The following is a 24526-nucleotide window of genomic DNA, read 5'->3' on the forward strand; positions in this document are numbered from 1 at the left end:
ATGGGGATACATATTCCTTGTATTCTGAATACACCGCAGTATAATAAGGATACGTATTCCTTGTATTCTGAATACACCGCAGTATAATGGGGATACGTATTCTGAATACACCACACTAGGGGTGTAACGATATACTCGAATATTCGGTGCACCGAACAGCAATCTGTATCGTAGTTGCATTCATATTCGTCACTAGCTGAACCGAATACACGAATACTTATATATAATGTTTACTGTATAATTTATGTTTCAAAGTAAATACTTTTTTTTCCTTTCAGCAAAGCCTTTGTACTTGTGTAATGTGTATTCATGGATGTGAATACATATTTGTATTCGTCACCTCATATTCGTGATATGTATCGTATTCGCCACCATGTGTATTCGTCACACCCCTACACCACACAGTATAATGTGGATATGTATTATGAATACACCACACAGTATAATGGGGATACATATTCCTTGTATTCTGAATACAACGCACAGTATAATGGGGATATGTATTCCTTGTATTCTGAATGTACCACACAGTATAATGGGGATACATATTCTGAATACACCACACAGTATAATGGGGATACGTATTCTGAATACACCGCACAGTATAATGGGGATACGTATTCTGAATACACCGCACAGTATAATGGAGATACGCATTCCTTGTATTCTGAATACACCGCACAGTATAATGGGGATACATATTCTGAATACACCGCACAGTATAATGGGATACGTATTCTTTGTATTCTGAATACACCACACAGTATAATGGGGATACGTATTCTGAATACACCACAGTATAATGGGGATACGTATTCTGAATACACCGCACAGTATAATGGGGATACATATTCCTTGTATTCTGAATACACCGCACAGTATAATGGGGATACGTATTCCTTGTATTCTGAATACACCACAGTATAATGGGGATACGTATTCCTTGTATTCTGAATACACCACAGTATAATGGGGATATGTATTCTGAATACACCACACAGTATAATGGGGATACGTATTCTGAATACGCCGCACAGTATAATGGGGATACGTATTCTGAATACACTGCACAGTATAATGGGGATACGTATTCCTTATATTCTGAATACGCTACTGTATCAGAATAAATAGTCATAATATTCTAAACATACTAACAGTATAGCAGGGCTGGAACACATTTTCGTTTAGCCAATTTTCAGATTAAGTAGAACATTTTCTTGAAAAATATTTTATTTTTTTATTTAACGAATATGTTATTAGCCAACAAGTAAATGTTGTTCAGAATAAGGATTCCCAAAATTGTAAATACAAAACACAGTATAATCAGAATAAGTATTCTCAATACATTGTATAATCAGAATAAGTATTCTCAATACACTGTATAATCAGAGTACGTATTCTCAATACACTGTATAATCAGAGTACGTATTTCTAGTTATCTAAGTACATTATATATCATCAGAATGCGTATTTCTAGTATTGTATATACACAATCTGATTAAAATTAGCTCTACTGGTATATACCAGTAGATCTAACAGCATTGCATGGACTCCCATGTCCAGGTGACATTTCATCTAGAAATAACAATTTAAATATAGACCAATTATACTTCGCCTTTTATAGCGTTATTCCGAAACATGCAAATTCTAAAAATATCAGGCGAGACTATTAATGCAATAGGCGAACTTGTTGGTCTATTTCAACATTGAAAAAACAAGGGGAAAAGTGCAGTAATAAACTGGATTGTATACTAGTATAAACAGATTTTATGGCTATACCATCACAGGTTTTTTTTGGTTTTTTCGTCTTGAAATGAATTTTATATAACATTTTATATTGCAATTAGTTTCCGGCATATTTCGTAATCCACCCGAATCATTCCGGTATAATCCCGAATATTTTCAAATATTTTTCAAATCACTGGCATGATTTTGTAAGTAAGGTTTTGATTGGTCGAATGAAAGGTCAACTGGACATGAGCTCCAACGGGCTGCTGTTAGATCCACATGTAATAGTGGAGCTAATTTTAATTATATTGGTATATACACTACACAGTATATTCAGAATAAGTATTCTAAATACACCACAGTAAAAAAGAAGGTATTTCTAGCACAGTGAAAAAAGAAGGTATTTCTAGCACAGTAAAAAAGAAGGTATTTCTAGCATAGTGAAAAAGAAGGTATTTCTAGCATAATGAAAAAAGAAGGTATTTCTAGCACAGTAAAAAAGAAGGTATTTCCAGTATTCTATATTAATACGCTACACGGAGTTGACAGTTGTGAGAAGTTCACATCACCAAAGTTGAGCAAACATAAATACAAAATATTTAAATATATGTATTGCGTTACGCCAGTGGTAATAGACATACTAGTTCACCTAATTGTATTATGCTATGGGACTGTTGGGTACAATTATTTTATTATGAATATTCAATGCGCTATGCCATGCTTGTTTACCAATCTTGGTGGATCATAGTTTTCTAAAATAACATTTGCAACACATATACATATGCCAGCATGTGAAAGTATTGTTGTATATTGTATATATGATATAAAGCATTTGTGTGACCAAGTAGTTAACTTTCAACAATTATATACATTGGCAGATTCGGGTGTGCGGGTTTGTGGTGTAGTCTTTTAACAAATTACGATGTCCATCATTGTTATATTATTTAGTTTGTTCATGTATACATGGCACAACTCATTTATACTGTTTATGCATTTATGAACAAACTGATTTGATTTGATATACATGTATCTATAATTCAATATGCAAATGAAAATATATGTCCAACAATCGTCATTTGTACAACACTAATAAATCTGACTAAGGCAACCTTCTAACTGATATGCTATGTTGTCGAATAATGCACGGTAACACATCATTATATCACAGGTAAATAAATATAGCTTTTTACACACTATCACCTACAATATGCGCAGGTACATGAAAACAACAACATACAAATAGAACAAAGAAACCTAACAAAACCACCACACAAACACAAGAGCTCATCATAAATTATATCACAACTGATGATGAAAGAATAGTTCAGGTGTGTATGTATGTGCATGTGCAAATCATCAAGATGAACATAATTGCAATAGCCTGGGTTATTTATAAAGAACATTAAAGGTCAGACTATATAGGCCTATAGTAAAAATGTTACTAAGGGTAAAGCTATAAATATGCAGGCCTATTTCAGATACTGTATAAATTGCACAGGATTTGGTTGAACTAGTACATTTTAGTGTACATATATTGGGGTTTTTTTGGAGGCAAAGGAATGCCCAAAAAAACACTCACTCACACACACACACACTCACTCACTCACTCTCTCACTCTCTCACACATTTTCGAAGACATGTTTGCGATGCTAAAATTTAAATCTATGTATGTCCTGTTTGGCATAGGTCACACCACTCTCAATTTAACCCTAAGGAATGATTTTGTTTTTGGTACATTTATATTTTTTATAATTAACCCTAGATTTTAGCAAATCTTGTTCTCTATAGTTATTCTTGTTATGTGAATAAAACAAAATACAATAGCAAGACGTATACAACGGAACAGTATTATAACTGGAGAGCCATCACAGAGGCGGATGGAATGACGTCACTGGGAGCTTCCGACCTGCTTTCTCCTAAGCAAGTCAAGGCATGAGCAAATGGTAAACGTTTATAAAGAATCGGGTATGGAACGGGTACACTGACTGATAGGGGTGTGAAATGTATACACAGGCAGGTGTATGGAGGCCAGTGCTATTGTTATTTTGTTTGTTTCTCTTTTTTTTAAATGTGGCAACAAATCATGAACTCTTTACCAAAGGAACTACACCAGAACATTAAGATGAATGTCCATACTCATACTCATGTATAAAAAGGTTGGTCGTCTTTATAAAATGACTCCTGTTATCAAATGATCAACATTCTCAATCATCGTGAATTGCACGGTGCATAGCCTACACGAGTAAAATTGACTAGACTACATTCAGTTTTACTTTGACTCTTTAAATCGATTGTTAAAGTTTGAACACAACTGTGTAGGCAATATATATCCTAAATTTGATATATGGTGGTCTTGTTGTTAATTTGAGGTATCTGGAAACATTTTAATGGTACTAAACTAGTAAACAGTCTCTAGTCATTCCACGGTATCGGACAGTTTGCTGTACTTGGCGGTGAAGCGCAGACTGCGTCGCGTCATCCCATTGTGCTTGTCCCTGGCATACAGGGCTATGACACACATGGCGAGCACACACGTCACAGCCAGCAGAATGAAGAACACAAGCAGTCCCCCAGCCACGCCTCTCTCCGGACCAATCACGTCTTCCATGTACATCACCCACAGGTCATTCAAATACCCGTCAAGGTTTCTACCATCGTGACCAACTCCTCCAAATAAGTAAAACGTGTAGCCGGGTCCCACCCACGCCATGCTGTCACAGCGGCCACCGGGCAGGCCAGCAGAACTTGCCTCACCTTTCCTCAAGTAGACGGGCTTAGATTCGCCCTGGTTCCGTCCTCCAAACCACATCCATATCCCACTGTGAACTTCGTAAAGCCACACATCCGAAAGGAGTTTAGCTGTGTGGAAAACACTGGGGTAATCGGTGTCGGTTCCATCACCTCCGAACATCCACAGGTTCCCATTATGGTCTGCCCACGAGGCCGCCCGCCGCCGACATCCAGGTAGTGTAGTGGGATCTCTACTCTGAAACCTACCATAGACTCCCGGGTAACACGAGTTGCTGTGTCCTGACATGTAGTTCCATGTGTTGTTTCCTAGGTTGTAGCGCCACAGATCGGACGTGTAGCCGATGTTTAAGTGCCGACTTAGGATGTTGGTGCTCAGAACATTGCCGCCAAACATATAAACAGTGTTGTTGTTTACAACCCATGATGTGGCGCCATTCCTGGCACGAGGATAATGTTTACTTTTGCCATTGATGAGTCTATCTGAAACATTCTCCGAATTTCTTATCTCTGACCACATCATGTCTTTGAGAGAAAATCTCCAAAGATCACTGCTTATGTTATTGTTGCTGTCCACTCCACTGAAGATTAACATTTTGTCAGGTAGACACCAGGAGACCATGTCACCACGACCAGATGGGGAAGGCACTGTGTCATTGGTCTCCAAATCGAGGTCCATTGTAGTCTCAGATAGCCGAATCCAGTGCTTTTTGTGCACATAGTACACCCAGGTATCTGCGAGCGCTCGGTCTTCTGTGCCGAGACCTCCGAACACAACAAATGTCGAGTTTGTCACTCCACACGCCGCCGCTAGTTGTCGCGGTTCAGGAGAGACCAGTGTTTCCTGCGATGATGTCATGGACATAGTCCCAGGGTGAACTAGCGTCCACTTGCCTTGTCCCATGTTGTACTTCCACAGTTCATTGAGCAGCGTCGAGTGTCCGCCTCCTGTGATGGAGACGCCTCGCCCTCCAAACATCCACACGTCGCTGTTCACGTCTGTCCAGATACTGCTGCCACTACGACCTCCAGGGTAAGATGGGAGCGAGAGGACACCTGCGAATTGCTCTCCTTCAATCCATGACCATTCTGAATAATCAAAGATAAAACATTTAAATCACCAATCATCCAAACACAGGTCTGTTTGAAACAAAACCAGTTTCTGAAATCTGCTCAGGTGTCGCCCTCAAATTTCGGGGAACAAATTCCTGAAAATATCTTTGAATGTAGAATGGAGTTAACTTACGGAACGTAAACTTTCAGCCCTCAACCGAAAATGTATTTAGATACGGCTTGCTGAAAATAGGGTGTCGTATCCCCATTTTGTATTCACGAATTCATCACTTTTGATATCTTTGTTCATATAAAAACCTCAGATAAGACATAAGCCTTGATACGGTTCCAAACATGGACCAAAATACCTACAATTATTCCTAAGTGCACCCTATTTTAAACATGCCATATCTCAAAAAGTATTTAGAATTGCATACTGTAACTGTTCACCAGATGTAGATTTTGAAACCTGAGGGGTTACTTGGGAGCTACTAGGTTAGCTGATATGGAAAGACTTTAATCAAATAAAACTACTTCTATTTCGTGATGAAGCCACCGCTCAATTCATTCATTTCAACTTACTTCCGTGCTTATATCAAATTAAGGTTTAAGCACACTGTCCTGGGCACACATCTCAGCTATCTGGGCTCTGTCCATGACAGTTGTTAGTTATTAGTTATTAGTGGTTAGTTGTTAGTTGTTAGTGGTTAGTGGTTAGTTGTTAGTGGTTAGTTGTTAGTGGTTAGTGGTTAGTTGTTAGTTGTTAGTGGTTAGTTGTTAGTGGTTAGTGGTTAGTTGTTAGTGGTTAGTGGTTAGTGGTTAGTGGTTAGTGAGAAAGAAGAGGGTGTAGTGGTCTTAAACCTACCCGTTGATTCAGTAAACACTTTATATGGGTGGGAGCCGGTACCGAGCTGCGAACCCAGTACCTACAAGCCGTATGAATGATGGCTTAACCACGACGCCACTGAGGTCAGTCCCGATGAATAATGATGTGTAACAAAGGAGGCTTCATATTTTGTTGGTAACAATTATATAATTATTGTGATGTAATAGGGCTACATAACATGATTTTATATTTGAAGTATTAATTAATAAACTACCCTACTCACTGGGCCTAGTGATATCTGAACTGGATGGGCACAATCTCGAGGGGTTGGGGGGGGGGGGGGGGGGGCACAAGCCAAATTGTACCTGCAGTTACATAGAGTAAGACCAAAAATTAAAAAAAACGAACATTTTCGTCCTCGGTTCCTACTGACCTGTTTACATTTGGCTATCGCTCCACAACTCGACTCATAGACAGTGTGGTTGTCCCACTCCCAATAACATCCTTCAAACACTACTAATTATAATAATAGCTAGCCTTGTGATACGTCAGTTTTTTCAGTGCTGCCTGAGAGTCTTTGGTTCGAATTCGGAATCCCCTTCGTGGAGGTTGTTTTATAAAATGTGTATATAATTATGTTATATAAATGTTTACCAACATCACCACTGCCAGGCACCACTATTGTACGTTGAACGCAAAATGGAAATAAAACAATTTATTGTTTACAGCCTTGTGTAGCAAACTATTGAGCAAGTGGTTTGTGAGTAGGACTTGTACGGAAATACACGTACGAAATCAGAATCTGGGGGACCCCGAGTGTGATCTAATATACAGAAACATTTACCTTGACTGGTCGTACATGTGAAAACGATAAGCAAAACAAAGAAAAAACACAGAACTTTTGTCATTTTAACTAATTTTAGTTTGAATGATGTGGACCCAATCTTTGTTTACACCATAGCTTGTCCTGTTGTTATTAGTCTCGTTAAACGTAGTGTGTTTAAGGTTCCATTAGACCAAATCAATTCCTATTGCCGATAATGTTAACGTTTACTAATAAAACTGATATAAGCAGCGTTTCAACACACCCAGGAAGTACAGCAATAGAAAGTGTGGCACCTCGCATCTAATCTAGCTGCAAGAAAATGGTGGGTCACGTATCATTTAAGAGATTTAATTTATGTTTTTAATAGCAACCGTCATTTTTGCTGAAAATTGCAGTTCCATTTTTGGGGGTACCCCGCATTAGTTTCAACCTCTGGTATATACTGCATAACAACTGTATAACAAATAAAAGTGTATTTATTTATTGTCAATGGATAATAGTATTTGCACAAATAATCAATGTCACATATTACTACCAATCACACCCACAGCTGCTTTTACTCCGTAAATATTTGAGGTGCACGTCGAACTTTGACACGGTACTCTCTTCTTTGGTACTATGCAACCTATATCAAAAAAATATATTTTTCAAAAAGTGTCCAATTGGGTGTTTTCATGACTATCAGGATCTTCTGTGTTCTGATATGATGTGACAACATAATTGAAAGTGTTATTCCTACAGTGCAACCTGATTTAATGTACACCTCAGGAAGCATCAGTGTTATGCAAAGTTGTATACAAATGCAATGTATCATATTTAAAACAAATAATAAATAAAAATACTACTCTTGAAGATACATACTATGGGTTGGTTGTGTATGCTTAGTTGTATATGTAGTGTGTGCATGCACAGTCAGAGTCTCTCATTTCCAATAAATAATTACCTTAAAACTCATTTATTGCAGTGACCCTGTGTTTTGAAAGACTTTAATGGGCATATGATAAGAACTTCACTAGAAAAAAAGCATATCACATGTGGTATCTGAAATGAACACCACTGCATCCACAAATAGTAGTAAATTAATGTGGTACACATCATGGTGGGGTAAACACCCAAGGTATGGACTATGCTTGGATGTCAAGTCACTGAATGCAATATTTTCAAACCCATCAGCCTAGTTGGTTTTTATATATGCATTATTAAATCCACTGACAGCTACCAATATATCTGTTGATATTTTATTAATAATCTCCAGTGATTGGTGCTTACAGACATGTATCATATCTAGAGTTATCATTAGGGTTTTACATCTTTATTTTTTATTAGTCATAAAAAAAGCACATTCATTCCATCAAAAGAGTGCGAAAGTCTTTTTTCTTTAATTATTTTCTGTTTTAACTGAATATAATATTTATATCGTATGCATTACTACAATCTGTAATGTAACACATCATTTACATAGTAATATTGGAAAATATAGCTTTACAAGTGTGGTAATAGTGGAAGATAATACTAACACACTCCTAGGTAGATTAACAAATGTGTCAAAATTGCTCTTGTACTTGGTATATACTTCAAATACCCTTTACTATAGAAAACTCACTGAATATATGGACAATATTAACGAACTGACCTAAAGCTATCATTACCAAGTTTATATTTGTGTACAAATAAAGAAGAGAATGCAAAATGGCTACACAGAACCCACTTCTGTAGATTTTAATGTTTTTGCCAAACTCACAAAAACAATTGTAAAAACTCCCATATTTGCCTAAAACATAATTCACCAACCTAAAAAGTATGTTAAAATTACAGCAGAAATCAGGTTATTTAAATATAGTCATTCCAGAGCCAATTGCATTCAAATACACATTGTTAATGGAGATCTAAAAGCTTAACCTAATATTAGCTAACATTATTTTTTAACTAAAAATAAATTATTACTAATAGCTTATTTCATCTTGCCTAGACTTATTATCCTAAATAAGATTAGTGTTATATGACATGTCCATCACCTTGGATAAATAAGCTTTAAAATATTTTAAGTAAAAAATATGGGCCAAAATCTCCAATTGGTCAGCACAGACTTTTTTTCAAACTCTATTCTCAGCAGTGCACAGTAAATTAATGCCAAGATCAAGGACATTATGAACTTCCATTGCCTGAGTGTAACCTAATTAAGCAATTATGACTGTCAAATAACAGTAAATGGCACACAATATAAAATAATGATAATATAGTGAATATATGCTATAGGTTCCATTAGACCAAATCAATTCCTATTGCCGATAATGTTAACGTTTACTAATAAAACTGATATAAGCAGCGTTTCAACACACCCAGGAAGTACAGCAATAGAAAGTGTGGCACCTCGCATCTAATCTAGCTGCAAGAAAATGGTGGGTCACGTATCATTTAAGAGATTTAATTTATGTTTTTAATAGCAACCGTCATTTTTGCTGAAAATTGCAGTTCCATTTTTGGGGGTACCCCGCATTAGTTTCAACCTCTGGTATATACTGCATAACAACTGTATAACAAATAAAAGTGTATTTATTTATTGTCAATGGATAATAGTATTTGCACAAATAATCAATGTCACATATTACTACCAATCACACCCACAGCTGCTTTTACTCCGTAAATATTTGAGGTGCACGTCGAACTTTGACACGGTACTCTCTTCTTTGGTACTATGCAACCTATACTAGTCTGCACGTGTACCCATGTTTCTTGCCCACCTGCCTATTTTACAGGCCAAAAAACCGTGTATATTATGTTGTAATGACAACGTCTCTTACAAGAACCAGCATATGATTTATTACAACACATACCTCTGAGCAAAATTCTGAAAATAATACTATTATAGCATACAAACGAGACGTTTGGTGGTCACTTGATTTGAATACAAGTTTGTCCATCTAACTACGGCAATTGATGCATTTCTACACCAAACATGTTTGGGTTTTTTGTTATTTTTTGCTTGCTTTTGTTGTTTTGTTATGTTTTTGTGGGCAGGGGCATGGGCGTACGACCAAATTCGGGCAAAACAGTGGAAAATTTCGGGCAGTGTTTATCTGGGTAAAATTTCGGGCAAATCAACCCCTCCAGCCCCCCTAAATCAAAAGAGTCCCCATGGGCAGGGGTTTGTGCTTTTTTGTTTGTTTTTTTAACTTCTTTTTTTTTTTTTTTTTTTTTTGGGGGGGGGGGGGGGTTCTTGATTTTGTTATTACTTTTTTTTCTTCTTTTTTTAAATAAATTTAACGACGCCCGTAGCACATTTTAATTTCGATTACATGGACCCCAGAGATAATGAGAGGGAAAACCCGCTGCCCCCACGAAATTATGGGCTACTTTTTCTGATTAGCAGCAAAGGATTAATATATTATGTAGCACCCCACAAACAGGCCTGTGTTATACCACTGACTAGAACGAGAATTTATAGCCCAATTGGCCGACCGACGGGGATCGATCCTAGACTGACCGCGAATCAGACAAGCGCTTTACAGCTGGGTTACGTCTCACCCATAGTTGCAGCTAAGTATCAGTAATACAGATTCCTATATCACCTGCTCATTAGCAAAAACATTTGGTTTAAACAATATTTATTTCACAAAAGAAATGGATCGGCAAACAGGCCATTGGCCTATATTAATGCCTCTCCACACATACTTTGTTACATACAATTTACAGGGCCGTAGCTAGGATTTTTTGTTTGGGGGGGGGGGGGGGGGGGCAACTGAGTAGTTAATAGTCTAAAACTCCTTTTTAAAAAAGTTTCTATAATGCTTTCCGAATTTCTTGTTCTTCAAAGAATTAGAAACAATTACATAATTTGCACTCAAACATAAAAATAAGTCTAAATGACCATTAAATTAATATACTTGTCCATGCGTACACGTAGGGCCTACCCACGTACATAACTATACCCGATTAACTTACATCAGTGATTCTCGCCCACCGCCCACAGTACAGCAGCCAAACTTGCAAGTGACAATGTGATGTAGGATAAATGGCTTTAAGAAATTAAAACGTGAAGCATTTTGACAATTCGAAAAAGTTATGAATAGATTCTGCCATACGTAAATTAAGGTCCAGAGAGTAATCATTATTACCATATAGCACTGTATGGAGATCAAAACCACCATTATAAAAATACATTGTTGTACGAATGTTATCATATAGAAGACAGACAAATAGGAAATGTAACGTATCTTCATATGGGTATCCACAACCACAAATGGAATTATCATAAATATGTCTTGTATATCTATGAGCGTTGAGGTCATTGCATTCTAAACGAAGTCTACAATGAATTATTTGATTTAAGCGTGATCCGAATTCTAAAAAAATCTTATTTATCTGCGGGGATATACAATTTTTTAATTTTCCAAAAGATTCTATTTGTCTTATATTTTCATCAATACTATTCCACTCACGAACTGCTGAGGGTAAAAACGATTTTCTGTATAATTCTGTTCTAGCGTGAATATATTGCAATTGGTCAGCATTACGGAGTGAGTGATTTCCAGAAACTGTTTGGGGTACCAGCGATGATAAATATTGTGGAGTTATGCCTTTAACCATTTTATAAAAGGTATATATTTTATGAAATACACGACGTTGTTTTAAAGGACTGAATCCAGTTTCGCTATAAATTTTCTCATGTCTTGTTCCCCTAAGAGCACCACACTGTACGAAGGGCGTCCAACTGAAGTGTTTTTAATATATTTGCTTGGGCTTCTGTACAATTATCCCAAATATAATCACAATAGTCAAATACTGGCAAAATAAAAGATTTATATAATGTTTCCAGTGTTTTCCTTTTTAGACGATACTTTAAACTACGGAGACAATTTAAACAGGCTGTTTTATGTGGCAATGCCACTGACCGTCCATTTGGAATGTAAGACCAAGGTGTTTATGATTGTTTACATCAGTTGTTTTTGAATCTCCTAAGAATATATCTGGTTGGATCTGCTTGTGGATCTTTCTCTGTCCAGCTTGATAACAAACTAAGATCCGAATTTATTGTACGACACCCCACTTGATAATCATCTAAAACTACATAGAGGGAAGTGTCGTCTGCAAATAATTTAATATTACTCTCAATATTCTCCACTATATCATTTACATAAACTAGAAATAAAAGTGGCCCTAGCACTGATCCCTGAGGCACTCCTGCCAAAATAGGCTTATTATCAGATTTAAACCCATTGATCACAGTCTTCTGCATTCGTTTTTCTAAGTAACTTTCAAACCACAGTAAAAGTCTTTCACTAATTCCCTTAGTCTGTAATTTATATAATAATCCTTTATACCACACACGATCGAAAGCCTTATTAATATCACAGAATACCGCTTTGACTTCTTTGCCTTCATCCATGTTTGTAAAATAAAATTATAAAGATCGGTCAGTTGATACAATGTACAATCACCAGACCTAAATGCAGATTGCAAATTAGATATTATACTGTTTTCCAAGAAGAAATTGGATACATATTTTAAGACACACGTTTCGAATATTTTTTATAAACAACTGGTGAGAGCCACTGGTCTGTAATCATTACACAGGTGAATGCTCCCTTTCGTATGGATTGGAATTATAAACGATTGTTTCCAAATATCAGGAAAAATGGAATATATTAAAGACATGTTAAACAATTTTGTAAGTTGTTTTATTAAATGTTTTCCGAAAATTTTAATAATTCTATTACCAATCATATCTGGACCGTTAGCTTTTCTTACATCTAATGACTTCAATATATCGTTTAACTCTTCTTCTTTTATTGAAATATCACCCAATTTGTTAATCTGGTACATCTTTATCCGGATTTTCAACTCTGGCTTGAGTAATAAAATAATCATTCAATATATTAACAATATCTTCCGCCTTTTTATAAACAATTCCACCACATTCGATTGATGGGATCGTATGTTTGGAGTTATCCTTTTTATTTAAATATTGTTTAAGGACCTGCCACCAAACTTTACTTCCATGTTCATTATTTAGAACATTATCCAATTTTGTATTATAATCAGCTTTAGCTTTAGGAACATTTGCAATTACTTTATTTCGCGCCTCCCTAAAGGACTCCCAATCCTTCGGTGTATTTCTATCTTTAGCCTTCTTGTGAAATTTATTTCGTTTTCTCATTAATTTTCTAATATTTCCACTCATCCAAGGAGCATCATTACGCCTAATAGTAACAGGTTTGTGTGGAATAAATTCATTACAAAAATGTGTTATAGTATCAATCAATAAGTTTGCTATAATATTTACATCTTTACTAATAAATATACTTTTCCAACCATAATTGTGTAAACTATTTTGTAAACCTTGGTTATTGGTATTTTTATAATCATAAATTACTCTTTGATAACAATTTGCTTTTTTAGTTTTAAAATTGAGAAGAACGTACGTAGCACAGTGATCACTACAAAATGGAGGCAATACACCCTTTTCGAATACCAACTCAAGGAACGAGACAAAAATCAAATTGATAAGCGTTCTAGAAGTTGGTGTGATTCGTGTCGGCTCGGTAATAATCTGATACATTCCAAAAAAACTGACAAAAGTGATCAATATGAGGATGGAATGGACGTAACAAATCTTCATTAAAATCACCCACGACAACAGTTGTAATGAATCCGAGATTAAATCCCAGTATGCTTTACTATAATCAGATCGGTAAAAACAGCCAATAAGTACATTCTGATTCTTAAAGCAAATAGTAATCCACACTGCTTCAAGGCCGTCTCGTTCTATGTCTGGCATATGCTCTGCCCGTTGTGCAATCCTTTTGATTCTTTTTTTATCAATAAAATATCTCAAAAACAAATATGCTTAAAATAAATATTTTCTTTGACATAAATAGCCACACCACCACCTCTAGTCAGCCGATCTTTACGGACGGAGCATGGTATCCCGGAATAACTATTTCATTATTTGTAATATTTGGATTCAACCATGATTCAGAAATACAAATTATGTCACAACTATTAAGTTCGGCATTAATTAAATCAAGTTTGTCTCTTAAACTACAAACATTCAAGTGAACAATGAATATATGATTACCATCTGGTCCTGGATTAGGATGTACATCACCACAACATAGTAGAAATACTAAGGTCATACGAATTCCGACTAAACCAAAAACAATGGAACAAATAAATTAATACATAGGTACTTATAATCATCTCTAAGTTATCACCTGCATGTGAAGCTAAAGCAAACACCCCTATCCTCTGTCTGTATAACATAATATCAATCCCCATTACTACAGTAATTTATAAAAACAGTAGGACAGTCAGAGAAGAGGGTTGCTGCATGTATAAGTAGCTCACTAACCAAATATCTACTTGACTAATCTCAATTGATACCAGGTAAAAATACCTACAATTTACACATGTAAATTTAGATGAGTACTGACATGAAACTGTTAAAATATCTTCTCTGAAGACATTACTGAAATGTACATTCTCATTTGTTGGTCTTTCCCAATGTTCAACAACGAAAACAAAAGAAAAATAAACAAAATAATAAAATACAAAGAGAATTAATGTTGGTAATGAAATTATATCGGTTAGGGTGGCCTGGGGAAAATATTGACAACTGTCACTTTTACTGATGCAATGTATGTCAATGACAGTAGTTTTCAAGGGTAAAATGGTAATACAACATGCCAATGGTGACTGCACGTGAAACCCATGCATTAATATTAAATATTATATACATGTATGCACATGACTCAATTATCACATCTCCCAACTAAATGCATGCACATACTATACATGGAACCGACTGCCAGTGGCAGGCCAGCACAGCAGAACACGTGTGCATGCTAGCCATGTAACAATTCACTTTTATAAACACTCGCTGTACTCGCACCAGCAGTAGTATGAGGGCCTTCCTGGGGCCATGACCTACTTTCCGTGACCTTGACCTTGGTGTACTTGGCAGGTGTGAGTCATAGTGGTGTGGTCTACTAGGGTGAACGCTCGCCCGTGTCCCTGACCGACTTAGGATGGTACTGATGTCCTTGGACTGGCCCTGACCGACTTAGGTTGGTACTGATGTCCTTGGACTGGCCCTGACCGATTTGTTTAGCATTGATCGACTTAGAAGGCAGTGACTGGTATACCTGGGCAGGTGTGCGACCTTGGTGTAAGTCATAGCCTTGACGTACTTGGTGTGTGACTCATCGCCTAGCCTTGTCAGGGATGGTGTAAGATCATTAATTGCTACTAATGGGAAAGTGCAGCGGGTTTCCTCTCTAAAACTGTCAGAAGTATGTTTCACATCCAATAGCCGATGATTAATAAATCGAGATGCTCTAGTGGTGCCGTTAACCTACCACGTCTAAGGACTGCCCGACGCGAGGTAGTGTATTTAATTTTAGCGCGCTGAATGATGAATGGTTATCACTGTTTACATCCGGCAAGTGATGGTATCTTGTGTTGTCAGTCTCTAAATAAAATACTCTACGGAACTTCTAGAAGTTAGTTCTCAAAGTCTGGCAGAAAGACGAAATGATTGAAATAGGTGAAAAAAGGAATTCTCGTTCTACACTATCTGATAGCGCATTCACAAGATTATTATGAACTGACCTATTTCGTCGCTTCATCCCGCGAGCACACACACACCCACACATATATATGGTTTAAATGACAGATTTTGCCAATGTCTCGGTAGCTCAGTCGTTAGTGTAGTCGACTTGAGCGTGAAAGGTACGTCGTTCGTATCTCATGTGGTAGAAGTTTTTTTTCTTCTATTATTATTTTTTAAATTAGTTTATTTACTTATTTATTTATTTGTTTTTATTTTATTTATTTATTTATTTGTTTATTTATTTATTATGTTCAAGCAGAACCCAATACAAGCATCCTCTAATAACCCTGTGTGGACGGGACGTAGCTCAGTGTTCCCTTGATGTGCGGTAGGTCTGGGATCGATCCCCGTCGGTGGGCCCATTGGGCTATATCCAGCCAGTGCTCCACAACTGGACAACGACCGTGGTATGTGCTATCCTGCCTGTGGGAAGCGCAACTAAAAGATCCCTTGCTGCTAATCGGAAGAGTAGCCCATGTAGTGGCGACAGCGGGTTTTCTCTCAAAATCTGTGTGGTCCTTAACCATATGTCCGTATAACCGTAAATAAAATGTGTTGAGTGCGTCGTTAAATAAAACATTTCTTTCTTTCCTCAATCAATATCTGTGTGGTCCTTAACCATATGTCCGTATAACCGTAAATAAAATGTGTTGAGTAAATAAAACATTTCCTTCCTCGTAAAATAAAGATTAATTGAATACAAATATTTATTTTTAGTATTTTGTTTTAGTCATAGGGAAAGAAAGACATATTTGTCTCGAAGAAAGGAATGTTTGTTAAGAAGAAAGGCATATGCGTTAAGGAGAAGAAAGGAATATTTGTTAAGGAGAAGAAAGGGATGTTTGTTAAGGGAAGAAAGGGATCTTTTAGTTGCGCTTCCCACAGGCAGGATAGCACATACCACGGTCGTTGTCCAGTTGTGGAGCACTGGCTGGATATAGCCCAATGGGCCCACCGACGGGGATCGATCCCAGACCTACCGCACATCAAGGGAACACTGAGCTACGTCCCGTCCACACAGGGTTATTAGAGGATGCTTGTATTGGGTTCTGCTTGAACATAATAAATAAATAAACAAATAAATAAATAAATAAAATAAAAACAAATAAATAAATAAATAAATAAATAAACTAATTTAAAAAATAATAATAGAAGAAAAAAAACTTCTACCACATGAGATACGAACGACGTACCTTTCACGCTCAAGTCGACTACGCTAACGACTGAGCTACCGAGACATTGGCAAAATCTGTCATTTAAACCATATATATGTGTGGGTGTGTGTGTGCTCGCGGGATGAAGCGACGAAATAGGTCAGTTCATAATAATCTTGTGAATGCGCTATCAGATAGTGTAGAACGAGAATTCCTTTTTTCACCTATTTCAATCATTTCGTCTTTCTGCCAGACTTTGAGAACTTAACTTCTAGAAGTTCCGTAGAGTATTTAATTTAGAGACTGACAACACAAGATACCATCACTTGCCGGATGTAAACAGTGATAACCATTCATCATTCAGCGCGCTAAAATTAAATACACTACCTCGCGTCGGGCAGTCCTTAGACGTGGTAGGTTAACGGCACCACTAGAGCATCTCGATTTATTAATCATCGGCTATTGGATGTGAAACATACTTCTGACAGTTTTAGAGAGGAAACCCGCTGCACTTTCCCATTAGTAGCAATTAATGATCTTACACCATCCCTGACAAGGCTAGGCGATGAGTCACACACCAAGTACGTCAAGGCTATGACTTACACCAAGGTCGCACACCTGCCCAGGTATACCAGTCACTGCCTTCTAAGTCGATCAATGCTAAACAAATCGGTCAGGGCCAGTCCAAGGACATCAGTACCAACCTAAGTCGGTCAGGGCCAGTCCAAGGACATCAGTACCATCCTAAGTCGGTCAGGGACACGGGCGAGCGTTCACCCTAGTAGACCACACCACTATGACTCACACCTGCCAAGTACACCAAGGTCAAGGTCACGGAAAGTAGGTCATGGCCTCAGGAAGGCCCTCATACTACTACCAGCCCAACACGTGGTATAACACATGGCATGTACAAGCTGACCCATATTCACCGAATAATAACTAAAATCACTTACAATTTATTTTGAAATTATAATTCTACGGCTTGGTTTAAACAATATTTATTAGCAAATCAAATTTGGAATTGGCCAACAGGCAAGTGCCTATATTAAGGCCTCTCCATACATTTAACAAATATACATGTTATACATCAAGATGGCTAGAACAATATTACAATAAAGATAGCATGGATAGTTGGGGGGAATAGAAGAGAGGAAGGTGTAGAAGAAACAAAGAATAAATAGCAAACAATTAGAATGGTTAAATGGTTAACTGATCTCAAAACGCTTACTATTAATAAGAAAATTCTTAACAGATTTAAATATAGAGATATTATCTTGGACACTTCAATTTGAATCTCCAAATAGCAAAGTATGACACTTGAAATTATAATAGTTCAGTAAATGGGTATTGCGAGCTGCAGCATATATTGAGCAAAAGCATAAAACAAATTCTGCATCTTCAACTGGATGGCCACAAATACAAGAAGGGGTATCTGTCGCATGTCGTACAAATTTGTGACCATTCAAATCACTGGTACCCAAACTGAGTCGGCTATGTAGAATCTGTTGCCATCCTTCACCTTCATAGAAATAGGATGGAACAGCAGGGTCATGTTTGTTCATTTGTATTTTCAACAATTTTAGTGAAGAAGAATTTCTAATATCGGGCAACAGATTGTTCCATAATTTTACTGCAGAAGGAAAGAAGGAGTTGGAAAACAATTTTGTTTGACAAAAATATGTTTGTAGGTTCTCCGCATTACGCATATGGTATTCATTGCGTTCTGCAGCAGAGCGAGGTAGTTGTAAGGTTAAAAAAGTTGGTAAAATGTTATTTGAAAGTTTATACATCATACAGAGTTTGTGTCGCTTCCTCCTTTCTAGTAAAGGTATGAAACCGGTTTCTCTATATAATAATTGGTGAGATGTTCCTCTAACAGCACCACAAATTGTACGAAGAGCATCTAATTGGAGATTTTCAAGGGTGTTTGCCTGATATATTGTACAGTTGTCCCAAATTATATCTGCATAGTCAAATATGGGAAGAATAAACGATATGTATATTTGTTCTAATGCCTTTTCTAGATAATCTAAATTTGAATGAACGAAGACAATTTATCATTTTACTGGCCTTATCCACAATATCTTTTATATGATAGTCCCATTCTCCAGATTTTCGAAACGTTAAACCCAAATGTTTATGAACCTCAACCTCAGATATCTGAACATTGTCTAAGAATAACCTTGTTTCAGTTTTATTATGACTAAATTTTACTAACCATTTTTTTTGCCCATCTATTAAGACACTCTAAATCTGTGTTTAAAATTTTACAATATGCATTAGGATTTTCAACAGTTATATACAGCGAAATATCATCAGCAAACAGTCGTATATTTGAGGTAATATCACTTACAATATCATTTATATATATCAAAAACAGAATAGGACCGAGGACGGAACCTTGGGGGACACCTGCAGGGACAGTCTTGATATGAGAAAATTGGTTATGCAATACTACACGCTGTTCCCGATGGAATAGATAACTTTCAAACCATGCTAATAATTTTCCTTTTATACCAATATTTTTCAATTTGTGAATTAAACCCTTGTGCCAAACTCTATCAAATGCTTTACTTATATCACAAAATACTGCTCTAACTTCCTTTCCTTCATCCATAGATTGTCAAATTCTACGGCTTCACATTTTATATTCCTTAGTCCCTCGAATTCACTAAACGATCTCTATATAATATTTACAAAAGATCGTGTGTGTGTCCGATCAAACCCAATACTAGTTATTCAGTCCCACAGGTTTTGCAAAATGATGTAAACAGACATACTTGTATGGAGCCACGCGCATGCGCATTATCAAACGTTTGCCACCACGAATAGATTGACAACATAAACATAATAACGTGCACTATTACTCTCGGATTGGTGACATCTATGGCATTTTGAACATATCCAGATTAATAACACACATTGTTCACAACGGTTATATTATTACTTTGTAAATGTCATATTTGAAAGTGTTCTCGAACTTGGATATTTAAATACTGTCACAACACATGTATGTTTACTCGTAGTTTATATGACCACTTTAGGAATAGTTATTTTTATACTAAAACTGTTCTCTACTTTAATCAACTCCTGTTGGCTTGTCACTCTTGTTACATTGTCATTGTGTAATTTTGTGAATATCACACCGTCCCGTGTCCATGTGTTCTTGATTTTGGTGTCATTTTTCATCTGTCGTGCCTGTTTCGCCCACTCGGCCCGAATTTTAGATGGAAATACTGGGTGATCCACTATCGTTCAGGTTTTTCTTTTTCATCAGCATTTCTACTTTTAAGTTGTGTGAGATAAATTTCGCTATGATTGGCCTTTCTTTCCCAGCGACTGGTTTTCCTACCCTGTGACTTCTCCCAAGCCCAAAAGGAGGAATATCTGCTCCTATCTTGTTTGACATTTCAAGGACGATTTTATCCGTGTTTTCACCTTTTTCTTCCTTTATCCCATATATCCGAATAGCATTTCGTCTGCCATACATCTCCAATTCGTCGATCCTCGCTTTTTTTTTTTGAAGATCAGATACAGTTTTTTTAAATTTATTTCATACCACCTCACCAACTTCATCTGCAAGCGCTTCAACAAGTTTAGAGTTTTGAATGGCTTTTATTAAAGCACTAACGAGATCCACTGACGGTTGCTGTGGTGACGTTTCGGCACTCGACATATTCGCGCTATCTATAGTATCACTTATCTAAAGTATCACTATTTGCTTCAAAGAAGTCACTTTCGCTGTCACTGAGATCCTGATGCTATACTTTCTTCAGGCTTTGACACTGTTGTGGGGATCTATCAGACTCTTGTGGTAATTTTGTACTATGTCCAAGTTCATTTCTTTTCCTTTTCTCTTTCCGTGTAGCTTTTTGGGATGGCATGGAGCATTCACGCAACGCACGTGCAGTATTGACAACACAAGACAATAATTCTGTAGGCCCCGAATTTTGTTATTTTGAACAATAAAGGAACAACAGAGTAATATTATTAACACCACTTCTGTTAAAAGTCCGTTCTGAAAGTTCATTGAGAAAACTCAGTCACTCTATACCAGGACACGAAAGTTTACAAAATCTAACGACAGCCATCTTGTTTAGTTTTACCTTAAAACTACATTCCCTGGAATATTTTTATTATTTAGGCATATAGGACAGAAAATCCAATTACGTTTGATGCATATATGACGCCGTACTCCGCATTGGTTCCACTACGCTGGCTTATCCAGGTCAAAAACAAAGCCATGATTTTGATTTTGAAATTGGAACACTTTTGACGGGCTCTTACCGATCTCGGTTTTCATTGACTTATCACAAGTATAGAATTCCCCAACAAGAGATCACGTGAGATTTCGCAATTTTTGAACAAATTTAACTGTCTTGATTGAGGGGTCGTCTCATATCTCCAAAACATATTTATATCTATAGAGGTATGGTACAACGCCTTTCCAGGGGTCGGTGAGTGCGGGATTTGCCTTGAAATTTTGACAGTGGCCAGCTGTTGGCATACGCGTTACATGTATGGGGGTGTTACTAATTACGTAACGCTCTAGGGGTAGAGGAAGAGGGTACTGTGTTCGATTTACATAACATTTTTCAAGACTATATGTTATTTTTATTCATTACTTAGACCTAAAAAGGTGTTTTTTGAAAATGCGCGGTCAGTCTAGGATCGATCCCCATCGGCGGGTATACAAAAAGACCATGGTATGTGATATCCTGTCTGTGGGATGGTACATATAAACAATCCCTTGCTAAAAAAATGTAGCGGGTTTCCAAGGCGCGTGTGCAGGAATTTCATCGGGGTTGGGGTTATAGACTGTGTTAAGCGAAGTTTATATGGGGCCATGCTCCCCTCAAAAATACATTTCAATTTTTTTTAAGCTTGGGCAAGTAAGGGTTTCGACCTCCACATTCCTCTCTAAGATTATATGTCAAAATTACCAAATGTTGGACATCCAACAGCAGATGAAAGGAAGGATAGGATATGTTTTATTTAACGACGCACTTAACACATTTTATTTACGGTTGTATGGGGTCGGATAATTATTAAATCAATATGCTTTATCTTTGATGTCGTTAACCCCCCCCCCCCCCCCCCAACTTTACCCTTTCCAAACGAAATAATATTTATTCGAATTTGTCGATTTTAACACGTAACATTAAGAAGTGAAAACGTTCATTGTCTACTTTAGTATATTTTATTTTTAAAATATAATTATACATAATTAATGTGTTACTAGTATACAAACTAAACTTTGAAAGTTCTACTAACACTTTATAAAATATCAATTCTGAAATAGGAAGGTACGACTGTCGATAATACGTTGTCAAGATCAAACCGGTTTTAACTAAAGACTCTAGTACCGTATCCTCAACCGAACGTTCTTCGTACAGCGCAAGATTTCTCTTTTAATTTTTTGAGACGAACCCTACAATTTGAAATCGGCAAAGGCACGTGTTAACTGAAACTGACAACAGGCTGTCGTTTGTGCTTTGCCGAGCTATGGCGGCACAGGCGACGAATCAAGCGTATACGTTTGACGATATCCGTTCATAGCGAACACACACGACTTTTTTAAAAGTGCATTTGAGCTTGTATTTCACATTTGTACATGATGTTATAATATGGTAACCAGAGAATGTAACTTTAAAAAACATGACACAGAAATCCACCTATATCAGAACTTCGAGGAGACATCCGCATTGGAAACATACATATACACATTTCTACCGCTTTATCTCCAAAATCAATGTCATTTTCATACCTCCAGGTGCCAGGTACCACCAAATATTTGAGGTTTTTTCACATCTGTCTCCAGGAGTTAGAAAGGCGACCGACCATCGGTAAGGCCGACCACATTTAGGAATATGTGTTGATCAAAATCTTAGCTGGAACAGACATGTTGATCACATTTGTTCACAAGTCTAATCTAAACTGGCTCTAGCAAATTTCTCACCCCACAATCAAAATCCTCATTCTATTCTTGCCATATTTGATTATGCGTCAGTAACGTGGAGTCGCTGTAATAAAACTCATGTTGAAAGATTAAAGCTACAGAAAAGAGCGGCTAGGCTAATCCTTGATAAATTATTTCGTATGTACTCCTTCAGCAGATCTCTTTATAGGGGTGGGACGTATCCCGGTGGTAAAGCGTTCGCTTGATGCGCGGTCGGTTTGTGATCGATCCCCGTCAGTGGGCCCATTGGGTTATTTCTCGCTCCAACCAGTGCATCAAATGCCGTGGTATGTGTTATCCTGTCTGTGGGATGATGCATATAAAAGATCCCTTGCTGCTAATCGAAAAGAGTAGCCCATGAAGTGGCGACAGCGGGTTTTCTCTCTCAATATCTGTGTGGTCCTTAACCATATGTCCGACGCCATATAACCGTAAATAAAATGCGTCGTTAAATAAAAGATTTCCTTTCTTCATCTCTGTATAGAATTACAATGATTGCCTTTAGATTATAGGTGTACATACCATACAGGCACATCAGCATATAAGGCGTTCAACAGCCTGACATGCAAATATATGTGATTATTTTATACCATCATCAGGCTCAAACAAATATAACCTGAGATCAGCAACACATTTAGCAATCTTGTACTGCCAAGGCCTAACACTGAAATATATATAGACGTCCCTTCAGATCTTCCGGTATTAAAACATGGAATGCAATCCCAGATTATATTTTTAAAATGCATCCTACCGTCATTTAAAAGACAATATAATAAATGCATTACAGCACGGGTACTTGAACACGTTTAGCAAAATGTTTACTCAGGAGTCGTGTAAGTTTAACTGTTATTTATTTATGATTAAGCCCTATATCAATTAGTGATAACATTGTTGTATGTGAAATTTATGTTTCTATTAATTATGGAATTATCAGAGCTATTCCTTTACCTTTTTGTTTGGACACATTTAATGAAGAATACTTATGTAGCGTTTTGTTATTACATTGTTTACTTTATTATCTGGAGAATAATTGTATTTAACGTTTAATTGTCTTTACGCTTGGGAAGGAAGCTAATTTACAATCAGTTTATTTATTCGTATTTAATAATAAGTAGTGAAATACCATAAGGTTGTTGTTTATGACAAGTTGTGTGCGCGTTAAGCCGTTTGTTTGTTCGTTTTGTTTCGTTTTGTGTTTGTTTGTTTGTTTGTTGTTGTTTTTTGTTGTTGTTTGTTGTTGTTTGTTTTTTAGGGATGTTTCGTTGGGGTATTTATTTTGCTGCCTACTGTCAACACTCTTACTACGTTACTGGCTACTATCATTTCGTAATAGGGAGGGACAGTCTGTGAATGAATCTATATAGGCCCTAGGCCGTCCCAGCATTCTATAAAAATGTTTTTGTAAATAATTTCAGTTTTGTTTGACGTAAGAATAAAAGTAAAAGTGTTTTGGAAATAACAAAAGAAAACACAAAAAAAAAAAGAAGAAAAAAAAAAAAAAGAAGCCCCACACATAAAAAAAACTATTTTTGTGTCCAATTGAGAAAACAATCTGCTCAGCAATAAATAACTTGTAGTGAATTCCGTAGCATGAAATTGAAAAAAAGGAGACCCCTATGGG

General features: G+C 36.8%; 1 protein-coding gene across 1 annotated transcript; it reads right to left on the minus strand.

The window, feature by feature from the left end:
* Nucleotides 1–1744: 1744 nt before the first annotated feature.
* On the minus strand, nt 1745–7331 carry LOC121371886 (tip elongation aberrant protein 1-like). Its single transcript, XM_041498108.1, has 2 exons — nt 7200–7331; nt 1745–5565 (listed from the first exon to the last, which is right to left on the minus strand). The coding sequence occupies exons 1-2, from the start codon at nt 7261–7263 to the stop codon at nt 4145–4147; spliced, it is 1485 nt and encodes a 494-aa protein (XP_041354042.1). The 5' UTR covers nt 7264–7331; the 3' UTR covers nt 1745–4144.
* Nucleotides 7332–24526: the final 17195 nt, after the last annotated feature.

This window comes from Gigantopelta aegis, chromosome 4 (genome assembly GCF_016097555.1).
Source record: "Gigantopelta aegis isolate Gae_Host chromosome 4, Gae_host_genome, whole genome shotgun sequence".
Classification (NCBI taxonomy): Eukaryota; Metazoa; Mollusca; class Gastropoda; order Neomphalida; family Peltospiridae; genus Gigantopelta; species Gigantopelta aegis.

What these genes read in the sequence shown, in the direction of transcription:
- LOC121371886 (XM_041498108.1), bottom strand. Translation starts at nt 7,263, where the DNA reads ATGACAAAAGTTCTGTGTTTTTTCTTTGTTTTGCTTATCGTTTTCACA. An exon ending in CACATGTACGACCAGTCAAG is followed by an intron (nt 5,566 to 7,199) that starts GTAAATGTTTCT and finishes TTGATTATTCAG; the next exon opens with AATGGTCATGGATTGAAGGA.